Source organism: Leucoraja erinacea, chromosome 32 (assembly GCF_028641065.1).
Source record: "Leucoraja erinacea ecotype New England chromosome 32, Leri_hhj_1, whole genome shotgun sequence".
In the NCBI taxonomy this organism is placed as follows: domain Eukaryota; kingdom Metazoa; phylum Chordata; class Chondrichthyes; order Rajiformes; family Rajidae; genus Leucoraja; species Leucoraja erinaceus.
In genome coordinates, this window is record NC_073408.1 from 4,209,413 (window position 1) to 4,221,985 (window position 12,573).

The following is a 12,573-nucleotide window of genomic DNA, read 5'->3' on the forward strand; positions in this document are numbered from 1 at the left end:
AATTTCCCTCCTGGGATAAATACTGTTTTATCGTATCGTATCCAATCATTTCACAAAATTCCTGTCATGACACCAGTAGGGATCAGCCAGGCAACCAATGGTACTCATTAACGCTGCGTCTCCACCCAATGCGCCGTGAAGCTTTAGTTTGGAAAAAACTGGATTTCCATCCGTTGTTCTCAAAAGTGGTAGCAAAATTAAAGCCCCGCCCCACGGTGCGAGTTCATTCCAAGAGCTCTCCCGAGTTTAAAAAAAAATCAAACTCGTGGTAAGCACGGAGAATGAACGTAGCGGGTACGTTGGAGCTCGGGGACGTCTCTTAGCGCTAACGGCAGGTACTCGGGAAGACTCGCTAACGGCAGGTAAGCACGGGAAGACTCGTGAAGATTTTTCAACATGATGAAAAATATCCACGCGAGCCTTGAGTACCGACGAGCGTCCATTACCGTAAATCTCCGAGTTCGAATCGGGGCAAACTCGGGAGAGCTCTTGGAATGAACTCGTACCGTGGGACAGGGGTTTTAGCAATCCGTCTAACCTGCAACTGTATGAATTGTATGATTATTCTTTTGCAGAATCCTCCACATCTATGCAGCAAAAGGTATGCGGGAACATGCGTACGCAGCCGCTGAGCGGATGCACGAGCTCAGAAGACTTGACACAAAAGAACACCGGGGAAAGGTATAAAAATCTTAATGTGCTCTCTTCAGTTTGCCTGTCTAGAATTTCTGGAAATACTGTTCAGAGTGAAAGTGTATTAAATTATGGGAGGATAGACAAAAATGCTGGAGAAACAGCGGGTGAGGCAGCATCTATGGAGCGAAGGAATATGCAACGTTTCGGGTCGAGACCCTTCTTCAGACTGATGTGGGGGGGTGGGGGGCGCCACAGACTCACCACTCTCTGTGAGAAAAAGTTTCCTCATCTCCGTTCTAAATGGCCTACCCCTTATTCTTAAACTGTGGCCCTTGGTTCTGGACTCCCCCAACATCGGGAACATATTTCCTGCCTCTAGCGTGTCCAAACCCTTAATAATCTTATATGTTTCAATAAGATCTCCTCTCATCCTTCCAAATTCCAGAGTATACGAGCCCAGCCGCTCCATTCTGACAGTTCCGCCATGCCGTGAATTAACCTTGTAAACCTACTCTGTGACCAGAAATTAATTCATATTTGACGACAGTTAAGAGATTTTCGTGTTCGTTTTCTAGATCTGCACAAAACGTAAGAGTCTTCAATTTACAACAGAAGTCTTTAATGCTTTACTCAATGCTGGCAACAAGACAAGTCAAAATGGCTGCGCGCACACACACACACACACACACACAGGAGAAAACTATATACAAAACATCTCCCTTTGTCCTGTGCAGTGCCATCTGCTGCACGGGAGGAGCAACGAGTCCTCCCACCCCACATAGTCCACCAAACATCACACTCCCCCTATCCAGTTTGAACGTCTCTATTCCTGAATGAGTCGCCTTGGGGGAATACCATGATTGCAACCGGACCACAGGCAGATCGGCGGGGAGTTCATCTGGTGGAACTACGTCGAGCCTGAGGAGGGGCAAGTCAGGCACTCCAGTATCCACACGATTTGGCACTGGGGTGTCCGACTGCTTGGTTCTGGTCGGGTTCTGCGCAGTCTTCGCTGGAGGAACGCGGCTTCTTAATTGGTCATCATGCCGTCGGCATTGTCCTTCTTGTCCTTGGACAGTGTACATTTTTGTCCAACCTGACCCATAACTCTTATACGGCGCGCACTCAGCCAACGAAGTCAAAGAAGTCCAAATTCGCCATTTTGAGTTGTCTTGCTGCCAGCATTGAGTAAAGCGTTAAAGACTTCTGTTGTGTGGGGTGGGAGGACCCGTTCTTCCTTCCATGCAGCAGGGGGCGCTGCATGGGAGGAGCAACATGTCCTCCCACCCCCACGCAGTCCACCAAACATCACAGAGATGATACAATTAGAGCATCTAAAACAGTTAAAGGATTTTATGGGGTCGATCAAAAGATGTTATTTCTTCCAAAGGGGATTTCAGTTTCAGAGGGCTTAACATGGTGTAATACTGTACAGAAAACATGTCCAAAAATAATTCTTCACAGAAATGATGATGAAAGTTTGGAATTCTCTTCCCAAGATGTTACTGAGGGTAGGTGCAGTGAAAATTCCATAACTACGATCGATTGTATCTTCAGATTATTCAGAGAAAAGAAATTTCAGACCAAATAAATGGTAAAGATACAAATCTGCTTTGAATTAGCTGGATGGCAGAAAAAGGTCATAGGAGCAGAATTAGGCCATTCGGCCCATCAAGTCTACACCACTAACATTCAATCATGGCTGATCTATCGCTCCTTCCTAATCCCATTTTCCTGCCTTCTCCCCATAACCCTTGACACCTGTACTAATCAAATAGGCTGGCGATGTTGACTGGTCCTGAAAACATAGAACATAGATCATAAACACTAAAACATACAACATTGAACACCTTCATAGCAAAAGGATTTGAGTATAGGAGCAGGGAGGTTCTACTGCAGTTGTACAGGGTCTTGGTGAGACCACACCTGGAGTATTGCGTACAGTTTTGGTCTCCTAATCTGAGGAAGGACATTATTGCCATAGAGGGAGTGCAGAGAAGCTTCACCAGACTGATTCCCGGGATGTCAGGACTGTCTTAAGAAGAAAGACTGGATAGACTTGGTTTATACTCTCTAGAATTTAGGAGATTGAGAGGGGATCTTATAGAAACTTACAAAATTCTTAAGGGGTTGGACAGGCTAGATGCAGGAAGATTGCTCCCGATGTTGGGGAAGTCCAGGACAAGTGGTCACAGTTTAAGGATAAGGGGGAAATCCTTTAAAACTGAGATGAGAAGAACTTTTTTCACACGGAGAGTGGTGAATCTCTGGAACTCTCTGCCACAGAGGGTAGTTGAGCCAGTTCATTGGCTATATTTAAGAGGGAGTTAGATGTGGCCCTTGTGACTAAGGGGATCAGAGGGTATGGAGAGAAGACAGGTACGGGATACTGAGTCGGATGATCAGCCATGATCATATTGAATGGCGGTGCAGGCTCGAAGGGTCGAATGGCCTACTCCTGCACCTATTGTCTATGTTTCTATGTTTCTCTGTTTGCTGCTATTATTTATGCACAACTTCTCCACGCCAACTATGTTGTTACATTCCTAGACACCCCTGATGGTCGCTGTGGTGGCTAACCAGCCGCTAATTGTCCGAGATCTGATTCTGCTCGGTGCTGACCTGAATGCTGTAGATGACAAAGGGTTAACGTTCCTCCATCTGGCTGCTACTTATGGCCACGTGAACGTCATACAGGTAAGCATTTCTGCTGGCTTTAATAACCCAGGCTATTTACCAGAGCTAATGCTATCCATTACAGCGGCGAATGCGTTCACCCAGTGCACTCATTCACCGCGTGTCACGGGGTGGGGCTGTAGTATTACACACTTACCATTGTGGATGTGTGGAAACTGCATCGTGAATGTGCATTTTGTGTAAAATCACTCACTTTATTGTCGGAGAGTTGGTTTCCTTCAGTTGAATCACTTAATTTTGCAAACAGGATTTTTTTTTTGGGATGGTTTAAATATACAGCGCGGAAACAGGCCCTTCAGCCCACTGAGTCCACGCCTACCAACTTGCCCCTGCTGACCAAGATGCCCCATCTACTCTAGTCCCACCTGCCTGTGTTTAGCTCGTATCTCTCTAAACCTATCCTATCCATGTACCTGTCCAAATGTATTTTAAATGTTATTATAGTACCTGCTTCAACTACCACCTCTGGTGGCTCATTCCATACACACACCCCCCGTGTGTGAAAACATTGCCCGCTGATTTCTGTTAAATCTTTCCCCTGTCACATTAAATCTGTGTTCTTTGGATGTTGATTCCCCTACTCTGGGTAAAAGAGCCAGTCCGTCGACTCTATCTATTCCCCCCATGATCTTATACATCTGTATAATAACCATATAACAATTACAGCACGGAAACAGGCCATCTCGACCCTTCTAGTCCGTGCCGAACACGTATTCTCCCCTAGTCCCATATACCTGCGCTCAGACCATAACCCTCCATTCCTTTCCCGTCTATATAACTATCCAATATCCAATATTTGAGATAATATCACCTCTCATCCTCATGCACTCCAAGGAATAAAGTCCTCGCCTGCACAGCCTCTCCTTGGAGCTTGGGTTATTGAGTATCTGAATTCTTTGCACTTTGTGGGTTTTGGTTTAGGTTTAGCATTGTCATGTGTACTAAGGTAAGGTACAATGAAAAGCTTTGCTATCCACACAGATCAGATATACTATGCATAAATACAATCACGTTAAATGACAGTAAAGGTGTGGATGTGCAGTTTATCAAGGAGTGCAAGTACCTTGGAGTTTACCTGGACAGTAAACTAGACTGGTCCAGGAACACTGAGGGACCTGTATGGGAAGGGACTTTCTGAGGAGGCTCCGTTCTTTCAACATCTGCAGTAAGATGCTGTCCTGGGGGTGGAGTTGGATTAATGGGAGGTTGGTCTTGGAGGGAAGGATGCTCCTCAAGCTGCGGAGCATCCTGGACAATACAGCCCATGACACACTGGTCCACCTGAGGAGCACCTTCAGCAACAGACTGGTTCCACCAAGATGCAGCACAGTTCGCCACAGGAGATCCTTTTTCCCTGTGGCTATCAAACTGTACATCTCCTCCCACTTAAGTCGTGGGGTAGACTGACTCCCCTCTCCCTGCCCAATCTTTGCACATTAATATTAATAATAATATTAATAATCTTATTTATATAGCACATTTTTAGTCAACTTGCATTGACCCCAAAGTGCTTCACATAATTACATTACATTACACACAGGCAAAGGTGGGTGAAGTGTCTTGCCCCAAGGACACAACGACAGTATGCACTCCAAGCGGGATTCGAACCGGCTACCTTCCGGTCGCCAGCCGAACACTTAGCCCATTGTGCCATCTGTCGTCCCCAATCCTAGACTTGCCACTTTAATTCCATGTTTCATGTCTCCTTGTTGTATGACCGTTTGCAGACCAATTTCCCTCCTGGGATGAATAAAGTTCTATTGTATCGTATCATAGTAGATAGTGCAAAGGGTGCTTAATATAGTTGTGTTCTATACAGAGTGCAGAATATAGTTCTCGGCATTGGAGTGACATGAGTTCCATGGACAAAATCGAATGCCCACTGTGGGGCAGAGGTGAATGGGACAGTACTCTAACTTATGAAAGGATGGTTCAGAAGCCTGATAACAGAGGGGAAGAAACTATTCCCGAGTCTGGTGGCGCGCACTCTCAAGTTTTTGTACCTTAGTAAGCAGATTATGAGGTTATTTGCATAAGGACTGATTGAAATGTTCTCCTCTGTAAATAACCTGAAGAACACCTGGGTTTCCAGTAGCAACAGAAATTCATGAAGTGGCTGCCAAGAGATTGTGTGTTTTGAAACCAACATCACTTTGGAGCTTTAGATGGCGTATTTTAATGGTTGAAGGGTTTTGTTCAAGTTTATTGTTGGCAGCTTGGTGTGTGAGGGCCAAGTTAAGAAAAGCTGCGGAAATGTGAGATGGATAAAAAAAAAAAAAAGTATATCTTTCTATTGATAGCTAGCTAGTCTATGAGATCCAGGTCGCGTCTGAACTGGTCTGGAAGCACACAAAACACGTGATGGACTTTGTCCTGGAATAAGGGGCAAGTAAGGGCAAGCTGTTTGTGAAACCAAGTTGACGTATATAATCATCAACTTTGTGATAGTTAAAGCAGAGATCTGTTGGTGCAGAGCGAGTGCATTGACAATACACAACTAAGAAACTAAACATGCTGGACCTCACCTACAGGTTGTGCAACATCTGTGAGAGAGACAAACAGAGTTCATGCTTTTGTGAAAGGCAAATTACAGCTTGGCCAACTTTACGTTCAGACTTTAGGCTTTATAGAGGTACAGCGTGGAAACACGCCCTCAGCCCACTGAGTCCGCGCTGACCAGCGATCACCCCGTACCCTAGCAGCATCCCACACACACACCAGGGGGCAATTTACAATTTCAACAAAGCCAATTAACCTACAGACCTGTAAGTCTTTGGGTTGTGGGGAGAAAACCAGGGCACAGTGGGGAAAACCTATGGAGAGAATGTACAAACTACATATAGACAACACCTGTAGTCGGGATCAGAACCTGGTTCTCTGGCGCTGTGGGGCCACTGGGGTTGATTAGTGGAAGTGTTTGAAAAGAAGTTAGATGCGTTTTTTTAATTGGTAGGTGTATTAATTTGGCACAGGAGGGCTGATGCTTATCACCCATGGTCATGATGAATGGGAGGCATTCCTGTTCATTTGTTGCTCTGGGCATTCTGTTACAGATTTTAATCTTAGATTACCACCATATTTTCTAGAAGTGGCTTTGTTCAATGCTTCCCTATAATCAGTAAATTGGAGTGTGGGAATAAACTGAGTGTGGGAGTCTTCTTCCGTGTCCATATTCCATGTTTCAAATGTTGACATCGCTGTCATCGTTAGTCCTGAAAAGGACGCAAGCTTCCGGCGACAATCAATGGGAGCCATCACTTGTTGCAATAGATGGTGGTGGTAGCAGAATTAGCTCAGGATACTTAGTGTCCAGCCCCAGTACGTGGACGCTTCAGCTATGGAAGATGGCGAGGGAGAGGCCACAACTGTGATTCTAAGCTATGAATCAACTGAACTGTGAGTCTGCAATGTACTTGCAATAAATGATTTGTTAGCCCTTAAAGAACATGAAATGAGTTGTTTGGCCTGCCCTGTGCTTGAAACTGCAATGGAAATGGAAATGAAATGAAAATATTTGTAAATGAAAGAAAATTGTTCCCACTGATTAATGGCTACCGAAGGGAAAGGGTTTAATTTTAAAAGAACCAGAGGCTACACAAATAAACATTTCAGAGATCGATCGGTATGATGCCAAATCTATTTCCTGGAGGGTGCTGCCAATAACAGAGAGAAAGAGGCAAATGTCCTTTAACACTCCAATGCTTCTGGGTGCATGTGTTGTATTTCTGGAGCTGCAAGAGCACTCCTGGGTTGTGGTGTGGCGTCTGAACTGGCACCTTCCACATCCATCTTGATGAAGATGGTCAGGTAGTAAAAGACTCTGCATTCCATGTAAATTGATCGAATGATTAATTAAACCAGAGCATTCTTTATAAATAATGGATTTTGAACAGACTTGTAGGACACATTCCTTTGGAAGTTAACGCAAGCAGGGACAGATTTCTAGTTGGCAACCATTTCCTCCGCAGTTAATATTATCGTGAACCATTCTCTGTCGGTGGAATGAATGGTTTCACTGGGAGCATTTATTTGTCTAATTTATTTTATATTTTATTTGCTTTATTCATTTTCGCAAAGTTGCAGCAGCACCGAGCAATAAGCAACTGACACCAGCCCCAACTTCTGTATCTAGCCCCCATATTATTGTTCGTTGAGAAATTTTAAACATGGGTCACTTTGCTAATAATATTTTGAGGCTGGGTGAGGTGGGTGTGGGGGGGAGGGGGGGGGTGTGAAGCAGGTATATCACCACTTTTTTCTTTCTTTCTCTTTTTGTCCTTTTATTATTTTTTTTTCTATTCCTCTCTTCTTTCTTTCATTTATTCACTCTTTGACCTCACGCTTTCTCTTTCTAGCTGTTTCTCCTTTTCTTCCAACTATGGCTAAAAAGTTAAAGTTGGAGCTGTACAATACCTGTATAATTTTATACGCCGTTGGTTCTATGTTTGTACATTTGCTTCTAATAAATAAAAAAATATTTTTTTTTTTAAATGAAAAAAAATTTGAAGGCATTTGAATATAAGAACACAAAGAATAATAGGAATATATGGAACGCAAGGGCGATGCACGGTGATGCAGTGGTAGACTCTCTCCCCCTATAGCTGCCGTGCCAACTGTGCCTTTAAATATAATCAGAGACATTAAGCATAATGATGCAGTGGCATTAAGGACGAGGCCACTCCTTCTTCTCCCCTCTCCCATCTGCAAAGAGGTACAGAAGTGTGAAAATGTACACCTCCAGATTCAGGGGCAGTTTCTTCCCATCTGGGGAGGCACGGCGGCACAGCAGTAGAGTTGCTGCCTTATAGAGCTTGCAGCGCCGGAGACCCGGGTTCGATCCCGACTGCGGGTTCTGTCTGTACGGAGTTTGTACGTTCTCCCCGTGACTGCGTAGGTTTTCTCTGTGATCTTCTGATTTCTACCACACTCCAAAGACATGCAGGGTTTTAGGTTAATTGGCTTGGTGTATGTGTACAATTGTCCCTAGTGGGTGTAAGATTGTGTTAATGTGCGGGGATCGCTGGTCGGTGTGGACCCGGTGGGAGGAAGGTCCTGTTTCCACGCTGTATCTCTAAACTAAACTAAACGAGACTACAGGACAAAACTCCTCAACCATTCAATAGGATCATGGTTTATCGACTTTTTCCTGTAAATCCACTCACATCTTGTCATTCCCTTCTTCAAACTGAAGAAGAGTTCTGACTGGAAATGTTGTGTGATCATTTTCCTCCACAGATGCTGGCTGACGTGCTGAGTTCCTCCAGCAGGTTGATTTTTAATTATGATTCCAGCATCTGCAGCCTCAATTGTCTGCTTTGGACCAAAGATTGGAACATTTTCCTGGGGGGTTTTTTCTCCGTCCTTTCTTATGTTATGTGTTATAAAATACTCCCAATCCTCATACCCACTATAGATTTCACAGCATGATCTCATCAAATCATTCTGCACCGAAACAGGCCCTTCGGCCCAACTAGCCAGTGTTGACCATGATGCCCCATCTACACTAATCCCAATGCCTGCATTTGGCCCACATCCCTCTAAAGGATATCGGCAACATTTCGGGCCAAAACCCTTCTTCAGAAGAAGGGTTTCAGCCCGAAACGTTGCCTATTTCCTTCGCTCCATAGATGCTGCTGTGCCTGCTGAGTTCCTCCAGCATTTTTGTGTACCTTCGATTTTCCAGCATCTGCAGTTCCTTCTTAAACACTCCCTCTAAACCTTTCCTGTCCATGTACCTGTCCCTGTGCCTCTTACTGTATATACCTTGCCTTAATTACCTCCTCTGGCAGCTCATTCCATATAACCACCACCCTCTGAGTGAAAATGGTGCCCTTCGGGTTCCTATTAAACCTTTCCCCTCAAACCTTAAACCTATGTCCTCAGTCTAGACTGTGTGTTCAATCTATAGATTGGGAAGAACTATACCATGTCTTTTTTCCCCCCTCTCCAACGCTGGAAGATTGCATTTTGTTGAAACACGTTTCAATTTGTTGTGGTGCATAAACATGCAGACCAACTCAGCTGCAAGTCTCTGACTCGCTGCCAAAAGCAATCCTCTGTTATTGGAACCAATGCCTTCAAGTGCCAAGAATGATGTTTTTGCAGCAATAAGGTTTGATATGAAGCCAAGTTGATATAGTTCCCTCAAATGTTAAAACGGACAGTAGGTTAAAACTAGACTGTGTTTCGATCCGATGATATTGCACAATTTTTGTTAAAAAAAAGGTACAGTAACAGAAGGGACCTAATTTTAAATGAATCACACACACACACACCTTCAGGCTCAATATTATAGCTCATAACACTTCCAATTACCCTTGTCACTGCTACCTGCTTACTTCAGCCAACGCCCAGCATATAAATGACTTCAATGGAAGTTTGTCATGTCGAGGCTAATCAAATTTCTGGAATAATAACTCATTGCTCTAATTCTGGCTATATTTCAATTTTATTGTCGTCTTAGTTCTCATTAAATCTATTATCGGTGATCTGGCTTCTTTAAGTTTGACTCACTGTAACCCCGTTGTCAGCTGTCATTGCCCAGGTAAAGCATGGTCACAGCTATGGAAAGCCCCAAACATGTCCAATAATTGCTACATTTTACAATGCATGAGATTGCAACGCTTGTTTTATTGTGGTGAGTGTGATACTGGTCTTTTAGTTCCCTTAATCATAGTCAAACAGCGCGAAAACAGGCCCTTCGACCCAACTAGCCACACCAACCAACATGTCCCAGCTACACTAGTCCCACCTGCCTACGTTTGGCCCATATCCCTCTAAACCTTTCCTATCCATGTACTTAACTAATTGTTTCTTAAACATTGCAATAGTCCCTGCCTCAACTGCCTCCTCTGGCAGCTTGTTCCATACACACTCCACCCTTTGTGTGAAAAAGCTACCCTTTGATTCTTTTCCTCTTCACCTTAAACCTATGTCCTCTGGTTCTCGATTCCCCAACTTTGGGTAAGAGACTACCCAATCTATTCCTCTCGTGATTTTATACACCTAAATAAGATCAACTCTCATCCTCCTGTGCTCTGCGGAATGGAGTTCCAGCCTGCTCAACCTCTCCCTGTAGCTCAAGCCCTCGAGCCCTGGCAGCATCCTCATGCATCTTCTCCGAACCCTTTCCAACTTGACACTGGTGCCCAGAACTAAGCGCAAGACTCTAAATGCGGCCTCACCAACGTCATGTTGCACCAACTCCAACATGACCTCCCAACTTCATCTACACCCAGCATTCTGACTTGTGTGTTTTCATCGGGTTCTCAAAAAAACACACTCAGGATGTTGTGTCAGGAGATGCCAGCATTGTCAGAATCCTCTGTGGTAATCCAACCAATACATTTATTTGTGGTATCCCGTTTTAAAGTGTCATTCAATCAGCAAATGCAAGGGATTAAGAAACAAGCTGTGAATTGCAGATCCGTGGAAATTTGACAGCATTTCCTCCAGCATTTTGTGTCTATCTTCAGCTAATATAAGAGGTGGGATTATATTCGCTTTTGGCATGGGCAGAAGCCTGGTCTGGAATTTATCCCCGGAGCAGCAAAGAGAAAACAGCATGAATGGAACACTAAATTACAAGTACATTTATATTTAGAAGACTGGAATACAAAAACAGAGATGGAATGCCGAGCATCCATAACGCGCTGGTCAGGCCACATTTGGAGTACTGTGTGCAAATTTGGGCCGCATATCTGAGGAACGATGTGCTGTTTCTGGAGAGAGTCCAGAGGAGGTTTATTAGAATGATTCCAGGAATGCGTGGGTTAGCATATGATGAGCACTTGACAGCACGGGGCCTGTACTCGCTGGAGTTTAGAAGGTTGAGGGGAGACCTCATTGAAACTTACAAAATAATGAATGCATAGATTGAGTGGATGTGGAAAGGATGTTTCCACTGGTGGGAAAGTCTAGGACCAGAGGTCGTAGCCTCAGAATTAAAGGGCGCTCTTTTAAAAAGGTGAGGGGTAACTTATTTAGTCAGTTAACCGGTGGAACTCATTGCCACAGAGTCAGTGTGTATTTTTAAGGCAGAGATAGACAAATTCTTGATTAGAACGGGTGTCAAGGGTTATGGGCAGAAGGCAGGAAAATGGGATTAGGAGGCAGAGATCAGCCACGATTGAATGGTGGACTAGACCCGATGGGCCGAATGGCCTAATTCTACCACTATAGTGTGAACTTGTGCAGACACAAGGAACTGCAGATGATGGCTTATATAAAAAAAAAACACTGAGTGTTAGAGTAACTCAGCGGGTCAGGCAGAACCAGAGGGGAGAAAGTTGGTAAACAAAGGTGAGTTGAAAGGGTGGGGCAAGAGCTGGCCAGTAATAAGTGCATTCAGGTGAGGAGGGGTTCTTGGCAGGTGGGTGGAGATTGGAACAAGGGGTGGAGGTGAAATGGAGACCGAAGGCCGATGGGGAAAAACAAGGGGTCATTTTTGTCTGCCATGGTCATGATACCTCGAAGCACATTCCTTCCTACCTTGCGAGAGGTGTGGGATCAAATCTCAGGGAAATGCGATTACATTCTAGTTACAGCAGAAAGCCTCATCATATTTCTGGGGTGTGAGGATGTGTAGTTTGTATTCTGCCTGTCTCTGCAGAATGTACAAGGAAGTGTCTTTTGACTTATCATTTGTGATCTGAGTCAACCCTGTCTGCTTTTGCAGATGGTCACAGCAACGGGAACAATGGTGGACTTAGAGGCACGGGACTTTGAAGGTACGTAATTGCTGCTCCGTCATTCATGGTTTGGCTTCATCGGCTGTGTGAAACCCACATTGCTGTTCAACGAGGTATGATCCTGGTTAGAAACGCTTCCAATGCAATGCAGATCTACAACCAAATAACAAACCACGTTCTGGAGATGCTGGAATCAAAGTGCTGGAGGAACTCAGCGGGTCAGGTCAGGTCAGGCTGCATCAGTGAAGGGAATGGACAGACAACATTTTGGGTCGGGACCATCTTCAATGGGTTTTGTTTTTACAGACGTCCGTTAATTGATTTTATCTGTAATTTGGAGAATGCACAAAGATCACAGGATTGGTAGCCATACCTCCACAGTATTGTAATGAATGGCATTAAAAGTACAGAAGGCTGAATGTCATAGAATTGTACAGCAGGGAAACAGGCCCTTCAGCCCAACTCTTCCGTGCCGGCCAAGATGCCCCATCTAAACTAGTCACATTTGCCCAGGTTTAGCTCGTATCCCGAGAGCGAGAGAGGTGGTCTT

General features: G+C 44.5%; 1 protein-coding gene across 1 annotated transcript in view; it reads left to right on the top strand.

Annotated features, from left to right (window-relative positions):
- Window positions 1-12,573, top strand: part of LOC129712212 (NF-kappa-B inhibitor delta) — a 29,165-nt gene that overhangs the window by 5,693 nt on the left and 10,899 nt on the right. The window contains exons 2-4 of the mRNA XM_055660469.1: window positions 576-681; window positions 3,187-3,333; window positions 12,011-12,062. Of these exons, the coding sequence (XP_055516444.1) occupies window positions 576-681; window positions 3,187-3,333; window positions 12,011-12,062 (305 nt within the window). The remainder of the gene's footprint in view (window positions 1-575; window positions 682-3,186; window positions 3,334-12,010; window positions 12,063-12,573) is intronic.